The sequence below is a fragment of the Pagrus major genome, chromosome 24, assembly GCF_040436345.1.
Source record: "Pagrus major chromosome 24, Pma_NU_1.0".
NCBI classification, from domain to species: Eukaryota; Metazoa; Chordata; class Actinopteri; order Spariformes; family Sparidae; genus Pagrus; species Pagrus major.
In genome coordinates this window covers 15,680,482-15,698,525 of record NC_133238.1, presented here as the reverse complement: position 1 = coordinate 15,698,525, position 18,044 = coordinate 15,680,482, and the positions used below count along the sequence as shown (strand labels likewise).

Here is an 18,044-nt window from a genome sequence, read left to right as displayed (position 1 = left end):
AAAAATGAAAATCCAGTCACTGTCTCGTCACCTCCATGCTGCTGGAAAGTCAGGTGAAGTTTCGGGGCTCAACATGTAAAAAAAACAATAACAACAACAAAATAAACACTCCATTAAAAGTCTGCAGAATCAGCTGTCAGCACTTCCTGTTTGTAGTGAACTCATGGATGTTCAGACAACCGTCACTGGATCACTGTGATACTGAAGAAAACTTAAAAACATGATGTTTCCAAGGCAAATTCTGCATTTATGAGAAGCGTTGTTTTTATGGAAGTGTAATTCAAATTAAATATGTGTCACGTCTGTGTCCAGATTAACTTCTGGAGACTTGGATTAAACCGGACGAGTTGTACGGATCCATTTTATGACTTGGTAGTTGTTTTTTCTACGTTTTACGCGACTCTGTTTTACTGTGAAGCTCCAGAAATGTTTTGTGGACTACGAGACTTCACCTGACTTTATATCATCAGGAGGAGATGGTGACTGACATTTAATTTTTGGGTGAACTGCTCCTTTAATGTGGCCCTTAGGCCTGCAACTAACAATTATCTTCATGTTTGTTAATTCTGTTAATTATTTCTCGATTGTTTAGTTGATAAAACATCATACAAATGTCCAGTAAAATATCTGAGAGAACAAGGTGATGTCATCAAATGTCTTCTCTGCCACAAACAGCCCAAAATATTGAGTTAACTTTAATATATCTTATATTTCTTGTTCCTTGGTCACCGAAGCACAAATGTAATACACCAGCTTCTTTCCAGGAAATTATTAGGAAAGTGAGGGTCTCAAATTATTACCAAATAATATTTAAACATCCTCTGCATTTCCAGCTGACATGACGCGACTCTTCGGTAACGTTGTCGCACAGAAACTCTTGAAATGCAGCAGGCAAACAGTGACTTTTCAACCAAAACTTCAATAGCATTCCCGAGATGCTGCAACACCTTGAGTCAACATCTCACTGTGCTCTGAAAAAGGACAGCGGCGCTTTATCGACCGCCGCCGCCTCATTATGTTCCCTCCATCCCTCCGTCCGTCTGTCTGAGCTCAGGAGGAAACAAACGACTTCAAAGTGGATTTTTAGACACAAACAGATGAATATGAGGTTTTAACACACAAGAAACATCATTACTAAGATCTGGATGCTTGAAAACATTTTTTTTCAGACTAAATTTGGATAAAACAGTTTCAGCTGTAGTCGATTTTGTTAATAACGGACAGAAACATTCATATTTTTTATCATTGTTTAATCGACAGCTTGTTTCACTTCTCTAAAACCCCAAAATCCAGACTTTATTTTACAAAATTGATTAAAAAAAACATTTAATTACACATTTATTCTAAAAGTATAAACAAAACTAAACCTTAATTAAAACCGAACAATAAAAACGTCTTTCAGAATAAAAGTTTAAAAAGAAAAGATGATTTTTCATCAAATGTAAAAACGACACTTTTTCCTGTGAAGTTCTTAATGGTCGCCTCTGTGCGTCTCATCTGAACAGCCCGACTTTCTTCTTCTTTGGTTTGGAGGACGGTCGCTCTGCAGGCTCGGAGGTGACGCGAAGAGACTGAAAAGGAGAAGACGGATGTTTGTTTTTAGTATTAATATTATTATTATTTACATTCTTTTATACTTTTTATGATGTTCTTTAAAAGTTATGACTTTAGTTAAGCTAAGCTCGGATAAGTTAAGATAAGTTAAGTTAACCAAAGATCATATAAGTTAATTGAAGTTAAGCTCAGTTAAACTAAGTTAAACTAAGTTAAGGTCAGATAAGAAAATATTACAACAAATTAAGACAAGTTATCTGAACTTATCTAGAAGCTTCTGCAGTCGCCTCCCCGTCCTACCTGTTTGACTGTGGGTCGGTCGGCCATCTTGGCTCCAGCTGCGTTCACCTGCCTGTTGAGGCTCTGCTCTCTGACCTCACCTGTGTCACCGCTGATGGATCCACCTGGAGTCACATGTTAACATGTGTTAGGTTCTTTAAATGTGGAAGAATCAGGAAACATTTGCTCTTTTGCACTGCGAGGACACAATCCTGTTGACGTCCATCAGTTTGTCCACGTTTTCATATTCTCCCCACATCGAAATACACCACGGATTTGTTACCTACTGTGCAAAGTACAACCACGCACCTTCTAATTCACAGTTTATGTTTTAAAGGAATAACTTCATTACTGAATTTACAAGAGAGGACAAATAATGAAGAACGTGCAGGAGGACAGAGACCTGAGCTCAGTGACGATACCGAGAGGGTGTGAGCGTGAATCCAACGTCAGACGATTAATAATCCGGGTAAAGATCATATTTTCATACCAGGTGTGAACGAGTGTGAGTGAGAGTTCAAAGCATTTCAGACTTTAAATCAAACCGACCCAGAGACGAGGCGAGGTCTGGTTCCTCAGCGGGCGGCTGGTCCTCCTCTGACCGTTTGCGTTTCCGTGTGTTGCCGTGGGCGACGATGGCGGCGTACAGGTGTTGGAGGTCGTCGCTGAAGCCCAGAGCGTCCTGATGTTCAGAGCACAGCTGAGGAAGAGTCTGGAAAATGATAGATGGGGTCAAAATCTTTAATATACGTGTCAAAAACAATGTCCATAGATTATCTTGAATAAACGGGTCATTTCTGGAAAGAGACGTTGCTGTTTTTTGGTGCTTTGAGCTCCACACGTCGAGTTACTTTGGAGAAACGGTTGATATCTCCAGCAGCTCACACCTAAACAATCAAGATGGATAAATAACACTACAGGGAGGTGGGTGAACTGTCCCTTTAAGCTAGATAAGGGTTTTTTTTACTCTTTCAGTCGACCTGCTCAGTTCCACGACTTTAAACCCGATAAATACATTTTTAATGAAACGAAGTAATCAGGTGCGTGAACTCAGAAACATCAAAGTGTCCTTGTGACGCAGCTCCACTGTTTGTTTTATGGCCGCGCTGTGGGAGTCACATGTCCGAGGTGTGATGCAGGGTGTGTCGGCGCTGCGATAAGCCTCTAATCAAAGCTGCATTATTGGCACAGCTGACCGCAGGTGAGGCAGGAACAACTGAAACACACACACACACTCCGTCAGCCACAGGCCTGACAGATAAGGGTGCGTGTAAACTCCTGCGACATTATGCAAACGCACGGCCGACGCGTAGAAAAACACCGGCCGTTCACTAAATCCTTCTTTTTTTCCCCCGACCGAGAGGACAAACTCTCCAAATTAGCTCCTCAAATATTGACCGGGAGAAATTGGTGGTCTCCCGCTCGCTGTCAGGGCAGAGGGGCTCCTAAACACACTTTGGTCAGGTTTCGAGGTTTCGCATTGATTTATTTTTGTTATTTGTTTGTTTAAATATCGTAAAAATAAATGTAAATGCTCTGGTGAGGCTTAGTTCTGCTTTGGGCACAGAGAAACCAATGTGCTGAGGGGGACAGAGAGCAGCAGAAAGCCCACCTTATCCTCTCTTTTTATTCACCTTCCTCCCCCGTCGGTCCCCCTCCTCACCCTCCTCCTCCTCCTCCTCACCCTCCTCTTCCTCTCTCTGGCTGCCAACCAGCTCACTTCACATTATTTGATCTGAATGTTGAGCTCAATTTGTCAGATCCGGCTGAAGAGCAAAAATCAACCGTCTTATTTCTTCGTTTGAAGCCGTTCCTCTTCATTCAGCGGAAGAAACAAAACAAATCACTGAAAATAAAAACACTGATGTTGAGTCGGTGTCATGAGATCGTTGTGAGGAGGCTGATGATCTGTCGGCCTCGATTAGACAGTTTATACCTAAATGTTAATATGTCTTATTTACTTTGTTGATTAAATGTCCTGCAGAGTTTTACGGGTATTTTATATTATTATTTATTGACTGGATAATGAACTTAAAGCTGATAAAAACAGTGCATGATTGTCGTGCTCATATTTTAATCAATAATCTGACTGAAACAAAAATAAACAGAGATGTTCGCTTTATTTTTCTCTTTCAGAGATCTTTTATTGATTTGTTTAGAAAGAGGGTTCACTCTGGACAGATCTGAGAAGCCGAACTTTGTTACAAACTGAATTTCTCTTCCCTGACGGCTGGTTTTTTTTTTTTTGTGAATATTATTAATCTCTAACCTGTAAAAAGCCTCCAAGATAAAGTCGAGCTGTTGTTGTAAATAACCTTTTTCTTTTTAAAGAAGACTTCCAGAGTGTGAATGACAGCTGTCAGTGATCGGTTTATCTTTAAAAATAAAAAAGACTAAATTAAATCAGAATCAATACTCAAAATGAACTGTGGGTTTGGAGAATCCTGACTCCCCCCATCACAAAATCCAATCATTTGATTAACGTGAGTACTTTTATTGGCCCCGCGGGGCTTCCATACCGCTCTTTATTTTAGGAAGGGTACAAAAATGGCCACAGGGTGTGAACGCAGCGGCGAGGGGATTGTTATGAGCTGCTGCCGACCAGAAAAGAAACGCCAGACATGGAATAAAAAGGTGATTACAGCAGGTCAATAACCTCTCGCCTGTTTTGTCGGGCCAAGTATTGCTCTGGAAAGTTCCTCCCTGCTCTTGTAACCGAACAAAGTCCTCCAACAACGAGGGAGGAGGAGGAGGGCTCACCTGGTGGCCACTCCTCCAAACATCTCCTGCCCCACAGCAAAGAATGATGTGGGGAAGGTGTTGAGAGGAAGGGCAGAGCTGGCAGCCTGCTGGTGCGTCTCTATTATTAGCAGGTAAACAGCTCTGCTTTTAGACGAGCTGCTGCTGCTGCTGCTGCTGCTGCTGCTGTTGTTTTTCAGGTGCCGGAGAGTCTCACACTCGCTCTCCTCATCCTCATCTCTGCCGCTGACCTCATGTTTACTCTCCACCTCCATTTCTCTCGCCGTGACCTCAGCTTCCCGTCCCCAATCCCACGAGTGACGCTCTCCGTTTGAACCCCGAGGAGTCGAGGTCACGAGGTCTTTGGAAAACAACTGGCGGACTGAACTGCTGAAGAGCGAAGAAGAAGAGGAGGACGAGAGCTCAACCAAGTTACTGCTCCAGGTTTCATCCCTCCAGATCTGGTCCCAGTTGTCCATCTGTCGATTGATTCCCGGACCTTCCCTCACCCTTAATACGAGCTTCAAGATTTTAATTCAGAACACACAAAATATACCAGAGTCCCTTTGAAAAAAGCCACATTTAAGAGTGTGTATGTTGAGATCCTATGAGTACCAAAAACACACAACTGCCTTCAGTTAGAACAGAGCCGATGTTTAAACCCTCACACCATCATTAGCACACATTCTCATACTGAAGTCATAAACTGATATTCAGTGCTGTGGTTGTCGGTGGTCGAGTTTATGATGTGAAATGCTCATGTGCAAAAAAACGGCAGAATATTCCTTTGGCAGTGTAACTTCTGTAGACGTTGGTGGAAGCACTGTTAGATAAGTAAGAGTGACGTGAGAGAAAAAGCTTCGGTGTGAAGAAATCGTCCCCTGGTGACATAAATGTTCACGCACATTCATTTTGAAAGGGCAACAACCAATCAAGAAACAGTAACACACGACTGCCTGGACCACTGCTGGAACTAACCAACTATCTAGCTAACTAAATCACCAACCAGCCAGTCAACCAAACAACCAACCAGCCAGTCAGACGGACTTCACTGCTGGAAAGCATTTAAATAATGTTAAGTTTAAATACGACTGGACTTTCTCTGCAGAAAAAGGAAGTGGTGCTTCGTGTCCAGAGAACTGACTTTGCTCTTTCTGTCTGTGGAGTCACGCTTTTAAAATACAGAACAATCTGTAGTCGACACAAAAGTCCTGAATCTGGTAGACGACCGATAGAAGTTTAACATTTGCAGATACAACCAACATTGTAGTGATGCCGAAAACAGCTCGCTCCTGTTTTAGTGCTTCAGTTTAGTGCATCAGTTGAATATCACACCTGAAGTTGACACCAGCTCTTGTCCTGATGAGCGGACTGAATCAGAACCCTCTGTTCCGCCTGCAGAGTTGGTGTCTGCTGTTCTGTCGTGACCGTTTCAGGGACGTCAGGTAAACTCTGGACTCAGATTAGCAGCTTTCTGTGTGTCACGACCCCGAAGGGAGACGTGACGACAGCAGACGAGGACAGAGGTGAGGTGAAAGGCAGATGAGGTGAGGACGATGTCAAAAAGCAGAGAGGATCATGGGAGTGAAGTCTTCACCTTTGCTTCACACCGGCCGTGTTTCTGCTGGCGTCACTTCAGTGTCGTCCTGTCAGGTCAAATCATTTTAGTTCAGTGATGTCAGCAGCTAAAAATACTGTTTGACTGACTTGTTATTGAGCCGCTGTGTTTGGGGACAATAAGGCATCAGATATTTTCAGTCCTTCTGACCTCCATCTTAAACTGATACTGATGTCAAAGATGTCGTCGCGCCGCTCGCTCACGTCCTGCTGCTGGAACAGGAAGTGTTAAGTGTCACAAATAAAATACAGTATTGCGTCTGGCGTGTTCACGTGCCGACAAGTGCTGCAGCCGTGTTTTGTGTCTCTGCTCTCATGTTGCTCACAGGCTCGTGATGTCTTTGCGGGACGCCGCACTCGGCCGGTCCAGGCTGGGGCTCGGCCCAGCGGCCAGCAGCTGAAGAGGGGGAGCAGCCAGGCCACAGAGGGCCTAATTACAGACCCAGACCGGGGACAACCCTGTGGAAACTGTGTGCAACTGACAGAGGGCACAGGACGAGGAGCATCGACTGTGTGTAGAGGGTTTTGTTTTGTTTCTCCACTCAAACTGTTTACGAACAAGGGCTGGAGCTAATGATTGCTCATGTGTTCGGTCTATAAATGTCAGAAAACAGTAAAAATATCCATCAGAGTGCAGCGTGATGTCTGCAAATGTCTTGATTTAAAGTCCAAAACCCAAAGATATTCAGTTTATGATGATGTTTATGACTAGCACCAAATACTATTGGTTTTTTTGCTTTTTTTATATGGAGGGAATTTCGAGTTTTGGAGGCTGACAAACTCATCACTCCAAAAATAACCACTTGATGTTTTTGACGAGGGACCGCAGTGTTTCAACAAACCCGCATATTCTTAACAGGGAGTTGGCAAATCTCCAGCCGCGTTTGTGGCGACAAAGCTGAGTGTTTTTACCGAGACCTCGAGACACTTTTCAGCCGTGTTTGTGGTGATAAAAGATGGATATTGTTGACAGGAAGTTGGGACGTCTCCAGCCATTCTGTGGTGACAAAACAGGGTATTTTTAACAAGATGTCGGGACATTTTTCAGCCGTTTTCGTGGTGACAAAATAGGATTTTCTAACCGAGACTTCCAGACATTTTTTTAGCCACGTTTGAGGTGACAAAACCTGTGTTTTGAACGAGACCTCGAAACAACTTTTCTAAATTATCAACCTGATGCAACTCGAGGAACGTTTGAAAGTTTTGTTCACGTCACGTTTAATCTTACTTCACCCAGAAGCATTAGAAACATTTGGGATAATGTAACACAACTCATCAAAATACATAACATTTAATTTAATTCTTACATATCATCTCTTCACAAGCTGGAATCAGAGCGTTCTGACTTTTGTTTTTTACCTCTGCAGTGACATTTGTGCTGAAAGGGGCAACAAAGGAGGAAAAAATGCATTGAGTTTGGTGAGATCCTGGATGGAGGGTGAGCAGGACTGGCAGGTAACTTCAGGTGAAGTTGTTTATTTACAGGTAAATCTTTATGAGAACGACCGGGTCCAACTCGGCCATCGAATCAGAGTCATAATCAGCTCAAAGTCGCCGTATACAACCAGGAATATGAGGCAGAATATTGTAACCAGGAAGCCAAATTGTCAGAGTTCAACATCACTTTCATGCGAGCACCCCTCGCTCATATCAACCCCTCCTCTCTGAGCCTCGCCTTCTTCCCACCCAGGCCCTGAATTCCTCAGGTATGTGAGATAAAGAGCTGCTCGCTGCTGTTTATGAGAGCAGCAGTCAATCATTGACTGAGGAGAAGAAGCGGAGGGAGGCCACCGCTCCAACCTTCCTCCACTTTCCTCCTTCTCTTTCCTCCTACTCCGCTAATCCTCTCATTTTCAGCCCCTTAACACTGATTACAGCTTCATATATGACATTTTATGATCCATTTACACCTGAGGGGAAACTCACAGAATTCAAAATGGACATCGCAGCCAAATTCTGTTAAACTACTGTCAGCAGTGAAGCCAAGAGAGTATCTCCAAAACGCCATTAAAACTTTGCCGAATTAGCCGTTAGCACTTCCTGTCTGCAGTGTACTTGTGGAATTACAGACAACCATCACTGGATCACTGTGATACTGAAGAAAACTTAAAAACATGATTTTTCTAAGGCAAGTTCTGCAGATATAGGGAGCGTCTTTTTTGGGGGATTTCTAAGCAGATTTATGGAGTCATCATCTCCTCCCCTCATGTTGATGGAAAGTCAGGTGAAGTCTCGTAGTCCTCAAAACATTTCTGGAGCTTCACAGTAAAACAGAGTTGCAGCGTTCTGCTAAACGACTGAAGCAGCTGGAGACTTGATTTAAAATGTAAAAACAACCAAAAAAACATAAAAAGAACTCAAACCTGAACCCAGAAACATTACACACATATTTTTATATTCAATGCGACTTACACTTTCCTAGGATATAATTAATTCTGATGTCCATCACAATTACGTGCACATAAATCCGTTTACAATTCGTCAAAAAAGACGCTCCTTCTATGTGCAGAACTTGCCTTAGAATCTTCATGTTTTTAAGTTTTCTTCAGTATCACAGTGACCCAGTGATAGTTGTCTGTACATCCATGAGCACACTGCAAACAGGAAGTGCTAACAGATAATTTGGCAATGCAGATGTATTTTTGTGTGCAGTCATGTGCTTTTTATAATTCAGTGGCATCAGAACTTTAACAGAAGTTGTCTTTTTCTGATTTTCAGGTGTTAAACAAATCAATCTCTGCAGCTCCTCTTCATTCTTTCAGTCACGTTTGGCTGCTCACAGTCAAAGTGTGTATTTTGGAATCCACCGCTGTGGTTGGCGGATGAAAAAACTCAAGTTTCCTGCCCTGCTCTTAACTTAGAGCCTCTGGTTGAAGCAAACAGATATTAGGATTTGACTCCTCCTGTTGTGCCAGTGCGGCGCTTCACATGGAAAGCTACGTAGCATTTAGGGATAATTTCTTCACCCGTTTGAGCACATAATCATTACTTTTACTGGAGACAGAAAACTGCACATCTCTTCACTGTGAAGAAGAAATGGTTTCTTATTGATTCCCACTGTTTATAAGCAAGCACCCTCAATACAAAACCTGACCTGAAAAACGTTCAATTTAAGGGAGAAAAGCAGGAAATTGCAAATCTCTTCACTGTGAAGAAGAAATGGTTTCTTATTGATTCTTAGTTTGTTTTTAAGCAAGCTCACTCAATACAAAACCTGACCTGAAAAACATTCAATTTAAGGAAGAAAAGCAGGAAATTTGGCCAAATTTGGAAGGCAACATTTTGACTCAGTTATGTGAAACATGCACACCTCTTCACTGTGCAGAACAAATGAATTCTTATTGATTCTCACTTTGTTTTTAAACGAGCTCCCTCTACAAAACCTGACCTGAAAAACTTTCAATTTAAGGGAGAAAAGCAGGATATTTGGAGTAAGGAATGCCAAATTTGGAAGGAAACATCTTGGCTCAATTATGTGCTTCTGTGCAGCTCCAGTGAGGTGTTTTGGTCAGAAGTGGCCACTAATTGTCAGATGTCGTTAAACTGCTGCACGGTTGCCGTGGAGCTGTGAAGCCGCCGTCTCATGAAACAGGAAGCGGGCGACGTTCCCGAACGGTGACAATTCAATTCTGAGCTGTCAAGTGTGACGCTGCTGCTTCGAGACTCGGTACGGTTAGGCATGCGTCACACACACACACACACACACACACACACACACACACACACACACACACACACACACACACACACACACACACAAACACACACACACACTTGTAGATGTAAAGATTAAAAAAAAAAAAAAAACAACCTCAGTGACACACACACACCAACACTCAGCTCCGAAAAACCAAAAGCATGCGTCACAGCCGGCTGTGTGTGGACGAGCAGACACTCCCCTCTGTCAGGTCATGAGCTGCTGCTGCCACCACACACACACACACACACACACACACACACACACACACACACACTCCAAATTTAGGCCCTAAGGGAAGCTGATGTGATCCTAAAAGGATTTGAACATTTTTTTCATCCTTCAGCTCCATGACCAGCTTTAGCCTGTGCCCAAGTTAAACCCAAGTGTGTGTGTGTGTGTGTGTGTGTGTGTGTGTGTGTGTGTGTGTGTGTGTGTGTGTGTGTGTGTATCAGTGGGGAGCGCATGCTAATTCCACCCATGTAAATGTTGACCTGAGCTGGGTGGGGTGTTTGTGTGGTGACGGGCTGGGGAGGGGCGTTCATGGAAGTAGAAAATAAAAGCTGCAGCTCCTGTCATCATCGTCTCTCTTTCACTGTCCCTCTGCCCTTCACTCCCCTTGGTGTGGGAAACGAAGGCCACAAATGGCGCAAACACACACACACACACACACACACACACACACACACGCTTGTGGAAATGGTGAAAGAGCGGGCGATGAGGCGGAAGAGTTTTTTTGAAGATATTTGTCTCTGTTGGCACCAGGAACGTAAATAACTGTGTAAATGTCAAAGAAGTTCAAGTTCAAGGAAGAAAAACTGAAGTTGAAACCGAAGCTGGTGACACACACAGACTGTGTTGTAGCTGTGGCTCTAATCTGTGTAACTGAGAATTTATATACGTCATTTTTAAGTAACATTTTGGGAAGAAGGCTTACTCACCTCCAGGTGAAGAATTAGATGAAAACACCAGAACACTTCTAAGTCTTTACAGTAAATGTGAGGCCTTCTCGGATCAGATCGGATCTCAATTCAACACTATACGCAAATAAACATCAACTGGAACAACAGACACAATATTTTTACACAAAGACAGAAAGAAGTTCATGCAGAACATTTGCTGAATTTACAAGAAGGAAAAAATAATTAAGAATTTGTCAGAGACGGCGTTTCAAAAAGTTTATAAAGTTTATCAATGTCAACAACTCTTAAAATCAGAGGATTTGTTAAGGGAGTCTGGTGATACTGTGGTTACTAGTCCAATGGTTGGATCAGTTGTAACAGTGTGTTCACAAACAGCTCCTGCAAACATCGGCAGGTCAAGAAGAGGAGCAGAAGAAGAGGAAAACTCGTAACCACAATATCACCAGGCTCCCTTAACAAATCCTCTGATTTTAAGAGTTGTCAAGTGAGGACAAACTTTATAGATATTATGAAACATTATCTACGACAGATTCTGAATCATTGTCTCCTTCTTGTAAATTCAGCATTAAATGAAAACATGAAGTTGTTTGTTTCCTTGTAAAAAGTGTCAGTTCAGTGTCAGTGTCATCTACCTGAAGATATCTCTTTGTCTTTGTGTGAGAAATGTTTCATTTGTTGTGATGAACGTGTTTATCTGCATATAGAACGAGGGACCAGGTACATTTATGGTGAATGTTGCCATGGAGATGGACACAGACGGAGACACAAGTGTCTGCGTGGACAGACCGCAAACACACACACACACACACAGAAGCATGCAGAGGTCCTACCCTGATAGATAAATACTACACACACACGCCAAACGCCTTCACACACACACACACACACACACACACACACTCACACAGCGGTCCAGCAGTGTGTGATTCTCTCTTTGACGCGACATTTTTCCCAGACAAGTTTTATTTCAGTTTGGACTTTGGTCTGGAGGCGGCCTCGTCGCAGCCCGGTGGAATTTGCCACGAGGAAGAAGACTTTGATCCGCTGAAGCATTTCTTCTTCTTCTTCTGTGGTTTCTGACTGTCCGTTCGCCTTCCTGCTCCAACGATGTGATCACCAGAAGGCAGAAAACAGAGCCGGCAGTGTGACCCTGATGTAACTTTCCATGACTCTCCGTACCTGAACCTAAAGAAAGACTCTTTCCTGGTTCGTCCTTTCAGAAACGACATCAACAAACAGACTGGTTTCCTCTCTGAAAACCACCAAATGATGCAACTGAAGAGTCAAACACACTGTGAATTATACCGAGGTGTTTTCCTGAAAACTGACTGACGGAGGGAAATTTCCCTCTGATCAAGTTCTCTGACATCCTCGACCCGCACATGAAGTCACAGTTGACATTTTTCAAACAATGTGTCTCTTCTGAGGAGAAACTTGAAGAACAAAGAGCATCTGAAGTTGGAGAAACCTTACAACACTGCAGTGAAACATCACCACGCTCTCTGGTGTCGGCCGATATATCAAATTACTTTTGTTTCTGTACGAAATGGAAAATGTCGATATCGTAAAGAAGCACCGACGGCTCTGCTATTGTTAGCCCCAGACTGTTAAGCACTGACAGCTGTCATTTAAAATCCTTTTGAGGAGCACTTGAACGCACCATGACGTCCCTGTCGGCACCAAGCCCCGATGAAGGGCTCCGGGCTTTGAAGCCAGTTTTTGTAGTGGACACACTGTGTAATTACATCGACGTGCACCTGAATGCACCATGAAGTCCCTCTGAGGAGTGAATTATGGATACTGCATTTTATTTTGATTGTTGAAATTGAAGGCTCATGTCGACGTCTTCTTCTCTCTATCTCCACCCTTTCCTGTCATCACCTCCAGCTGTCACTTTCACAATAAAAGCACAAAAAGCTCCCGAAGTTATGGGAAAACAATCACTCTGCTCACAACAGTCAGATCACCAGCGAGCAGCGAGGACACTTACTCATCTTTACATGGTCGCTGTCAGCTGAGCGAGCAGATCATTCGTGTCAAGTCGTGTAAATACCATCGTGGATTTGTTGAGGACAGATAATAAATAAAATACAATATACAAACTAAATAAGAATATAATGACCAGGAAGTAATTTTGCAATCTGGGCTGAAACAGATGATTCAAGTGGAGTTCTGATACTGTTTATGGATCTTATGCATAACAACAGACATGCTCGACTGTCTTGCAACTAAAGTCCAACAAAGACATTTCAATCATGTTTTAGTCCGTGTCAATTATAAACCAAGAGAGCAGATCATCATTCTGCAGGTCTAATTGTTGGCTTTATAGAAAATAAGCTTCAAACCAGTGAAGTATTTGGTCCGATTGTGGCAGTAAAACAAGGTCCAGAACAGAAAAACTTCAAAACTAAATGAAAACTATAAAAATCACACTGATATTAAATAAAAACTGAGCCGCGAATAAGATAAAAATGTAAAGATAGACGACAGACAGACACGTGAAAATTCCACAAGTGGATCTGAAAAACACACACACACACACACACACACACACACACACACACACACACACACACACACACACACACACACAGTAGGAGTCAGGGGTCAGCAGAGTCAGAGATGACAAATTCCTCACCCGACTACAGTAAACACACACAAAATGTAAGAAGTCGACCCCTCGCCTCGCTCTGATTGGCCGACGGAAACGCACTGCGACTTGAAAGTGTGTCACGCTGCTCGTGTCTCAGGCGGAGACAGCGGCCGCAGAGTTTTATCATGTGGTTCCTGCCGCGCTCGCCACAGCCGCCTAACGATCGGGAACGGGGCCGGAGAAAAACAAGCTGCTGTGCTGAGTGTGTGTGTGTGTGTGTGTGTGTGTGTGTGACCTCTCACCTTTGACATGAAGTCCTCTCTGTAGGTTTGCTCCTCAAAAACGTCCGTCTGCAGCCGCTCTGAGGTCAAACACACACAAAGTATCATCAAACATGAGGTGACACATCTGGTGACACATCAAACGTTAATTAATTAGTTAGTTAAAGTTCATTAAAAGAGAATAAAGACTAATTAAAATTAAATTAAATGACTTCCACCTCTTTAGGCCCATTACAAATATGCTAACTTTAAATATACATACAAGGAAACAGATGTGTGTCTTTGTATGTATGTTTTTTTCCCTTTGTGTTCCCATCTTTATATTTCTATAAACTTATTAATGTGTGTTTTCTTTTTACATTTCTTGATACATTTCTTCCTTTTATCTCAAATGAGGGAGCTGACATTCAAAGCAAATCACAGCACAGAAAGTTGGGAAAGAAAAGGAAATCAGAACAGAAATATACATTTATGTCACATTTTATAAATTAAATAATGCCTATATTTATTTTTACCTCCGCCAAGGAGGTTCCTTCTTTTTTGCGTCTGGTTGTTTGTTGTTTGTTTGTTTTGGTCGATTTGTTGGTTTGTCAACATAAAAACTACTCAAGAGATTTCCACCTAACTTGGATGGAGGATGAGTCTTGGCCCAGAATAGACCCCGTTAACATTTGGTGCTGATCCAGATAAAGAAACAAATGTCGCTCTTTCTTTAACATTGTGAGATTTTTCAACACTTTTTTGTTAATCTCAGGAAAAAATTCACCGATCTGGATGAAAAAAATCAGGTGTATTTAGTTGGCTGGTATCTGAGTGAGTACAATCTGGATCGAGTCGATTTAAACATGTTTATGTCCTTTTATATTACATATGCGTGCGTGTGTGTGTGTGTGTGTGTGTGTGTGTGTGTGTACCTCTGCTGAGCGTGGCTCCGTTCTCTCTGAAGTCTTGGATCTCTGCGTCCTTCCTCACCAGCAGCCCTCCGAGCTGCTCCACCTGCCGCTGCAGCAGGTGGCTCATGGCCAGCAGGGGGCGCACCAGCTGAGCACACACCTGAGAACACACACGATGCTGTCAGAGTCAACTGATGAGGTTTATGTGCTCCTGGATTATTTTAAACTATTTCAAACTACTGTTTTTAATGTTTGTCTTTTTTTTTAATCACTCTCTTACTTTAATTTATGTCCCAAGTTATTTTATGATTTAAATAAATATGTGGAGACGTTTATCTGACTGACGTCACATTGTGTTTTATCTTTTATTGTTATTTTATCACACTGCAATTTAAAATTTGTATGTTTTAACATGCAAGGAAATCTTTAAACTTGAATTCACCTCATGAAATTATTTATGTAGATTAAGTAATAAATAAATAAATCATTTTCCTCAGAAGTCTCCAAAAAGTATCTTAAAAGCCGATAAAATATAATATTTCTGTACTGAGACTGCAACATTTTCATCTGATAATCAATATTTTCTTTTAATATTTTAATTTGTGTCATAAAAATGTTTTAGGTTGTACGGGCCGTACCACTGTGACGGGGGCGGGGGTGCAGTGAAACTCCCAGTAGAAGGGCAGCCCCGCCAGCTCGCTCTTCAGCTTCATGCTGATGTTGCCGTCTTCCTGCCGCGTCAGGGAAATCTGGGCCTCGCCGTCGACCCGCCCGTCACCTCCCGACAGACAGGGCTGAACCACCTCACACAGGTGGGAGAAGAAGGCTTTGACGGGAGCTCGCAGACGTCTGTTCAGCTCCTGCGAGGAAGAGAACAGGATTTATTTATCAAAAGAAAACAAGCAGTTGATCTTTTATGTTTGATTCTCCTCGGTGTACCTGTGATCGCTCCTGGATGGCCGCTGAGTCCATCCTCTCCTCCCACACACAGTGCATGTCTGTCAGCAGGACGTGGTACGCCGTCTCCCCAAACCAGCTCTTGGCGAGGAGCTGGCAGCCGCTGATGCTCACGGGGAGCCAGGGGCGCTGCAGGAGGACCTCAGCAGAAGATCCACAAGCCTCCATCACGGATCAGAAACAAGCTTCCACCACACGCGCTACACAGGAAGGAAAGGTCAGACGATGTGCAGATCAAGACGGGACATGAAACAAGTTAAATCATGTGTCCAAACATGTCTGGTTCCTGACTGAACATATCTGCAGATGTATCAATATCAGCAAGTTGATTTTAAGGAAATTCAAATATGTTACTTGGTTATTAGCACTGACAACTTACCATGAAGTTTGTGGACCTGTGAAATGACGTGTTAGCAGACTTTACGTTATTTGTGTCGTGTTTGGCTGCACATCAGATCGTTTTGGGGCCGATATTATGGAGTAAAATATTCAGATATATAAATACATCTGCCAGTATTCTTGTGTATGTAGAATATCCACATAAACACACATTTTTGCTGTAAAATAAAAGCACATTGACGTCTGGAATGCACGTACATTAAATAATCCCCTCTGATATTTGAGTCATGTTTGTCTGAAAATAGATTGATATTAAGATTTTTGTTTTCGATGACGTTCATTGTCAGTAGGTGATAATATATAATTATCAGCAGAAGTTAACAGAAACCAGTTAACGTTTCCTGAAAATGTATAAAAGAAATGACCTGATATTTACTAACTGCTTCTTGGAAATCCCAGAATATTATCATTAAATCATTTTGGTCATTTTTTAATAGATTTTGAGGTAATTATTGTGGTAATTTGGGGGTAATTTTAAAGGAATTACAATTATTTTGCTTGGTTATTACCACTGACTTCCCCATGGAGACCGCAAAGTCTCAAAAACACAAATCTTCTCAATGTATTTTCAGACAAAGATGAATGAAATATCAGAGAGGAGTCTTTAACATGAGCAGTATATTTATATTTCATTTAAATGACTCATTTTCTGTTGAATCCTGGTTATAATAGTGTATATTACTGTGGGAATCACTTCAGGGGAGCGGTAAGAAGACTCATGGTGCAGGAGAGTCTGTGTTTTAAAGTAAACTTTAAAAATCCAACAATAAAACCTGGTGAAAACAGGTAGAAGCATGTTTTGAGATAGTTCCTGGAAGTGGAAACCAGTGAACAGCCGCAGCCACAAACACGCTCCAATTTTCTCTTTATCAAACCTGTTTTCTTTAATCACTCACCTCGGAGGAATGCGCCCCACAGCCCGGCCTGAGATCTGTTACAGCCGCTACAGACGCCGTCCCGGCCGCATAATCACCACCTTCCCGGAGGGAGACCGCAGGGCAGCTCCTGCTCCTCTCTGCCGATCTGTAATGAGCCTGTTTCTGGGGAATAAAACGAGCTATTTCTCGTCAGTCGCCATTTGAAACGCAGAGCACCGCTCAGAGGTTGACTCATGCCAATTTGGAAATCGCAAAAATACCAAATCAGTAACTTTATGACCAGAATATAGAGGCCGTGCAAAGCTGAGCACGGATGCCAGCGGTTAGAGGCTTATCAGTCCTGACACGCTCCTCTGTCGCCTGTAGGCGATGAGCGTCAAACCAAACTCCACTTAAAAATCTATGAATTTAAAGTTCCCTTGCTTTTCGGCTCACATTCTTCGAAGCTGCTGTACAATTATAAACTCTCTCTAGGTCACGAGAAGATTGTGTTTAATTCGGCGACTATCTAACAAGTGTAAATTCAATTATATACCTTGGCATTCCCAGAGTAGAAAAAGGAAAAAGCTACGATTAACGTCACTTAGCTACACTGTGCACTGAGGCAAAACAGCGAAAAACAGCAGAAAATAAGCCACAGTACTGACTTACAGGTGTTGGCTGACATGTCGTCTGTATTCAGAAACTGACAGGTATTTAAACGGAGTTTTGCGGGCTAATTCAAGACAACAGAAGCTGGTAGAGTCATAGGACGCCACACGAAACTCAATTAACAAGTCTCTGAATTTTAAAGTTAACTGGCTTATAAGCAAATGTGAGATAGTTTATAATTAAGCCATGGCTTCACTTGTAGGAGCGATCTTATCCTTCAATTCGGCGGACATCTTGCTGACACAATATGCGAAATTTATTGCAAAAACATTCAAACTTTCAGTCATAAATTACAAGGTGTGCTAGCTAAATTACAGCGAATTAAAGACGACATGCTAACTCAGCTACCTGTTGGTTTTTCTGCCGCCTGGCCACTAAAATTAAATGTGACTCGGTTGTTGTTCTGCTACAACAACTTATAACACAGAAAAACAAGAGAAATAAGACTTTAACACTACTGACGTTTATAACAGAGGCTGCTCCTCCGCTGGTTCCTGTTGACAGTTGAGGATTCCGACACCGACGTGAAACAGCGTCTTTCAAAGGTTCCGCTTACAATAATAACAATAATAATAACCATAAC

General features: G+C 42.4%; 1 protein-coding gene across 2 annotated transcripts; it reads right to left on the bottom strand.

Annotated features, from left to right (window-relative positions):
• Positions 1-1,233: 1,233 nt before the first annotated feature.
• nhej1 (nonhomologous end-joining factor 1) lies at positions 1,234-17,970 on the bottom strand. 2 transcript variants are annotated; one of them, XM_073462262.1, is made up of 9 exons: positions 17,924-17,970; positions 16,829-16,972; positions 15,516-15,733; positions 15,215-15,436; positions 14,598-14,736; positions 13,705-13,763; positions 2,383-2,545; positions 1,855-1,958; positions 1,234-1,571 (listed from the first exon to the last, which is right to left on the bottom strand). In XM_073462262.1, exons 3-9 carry the CDS (start codon positions 15,699-15,701, stop codon positions 1,494-1,496), a joined length of 951 nt encoding a protein of 316 aa, XP_073318363.1. In that variant the 5' UTR covers positions 15,702-15,733; positions 16,829-16,972; positions 17,924-17,970; the 3' UTR covers positions 1,234-1,493. The 2 variants fall into 2 exon arrangements, with proteins under 2 accessions (XP_073318363.1, XP_073318364.1); XM_073462263.1 differs by lacking the exon at positions 17,924-17,970 and adding an exon at positions 17,810-17,885.
• Between the last annotated feature and the right edge of the window lie 74 nt (positions 17,971-18,044).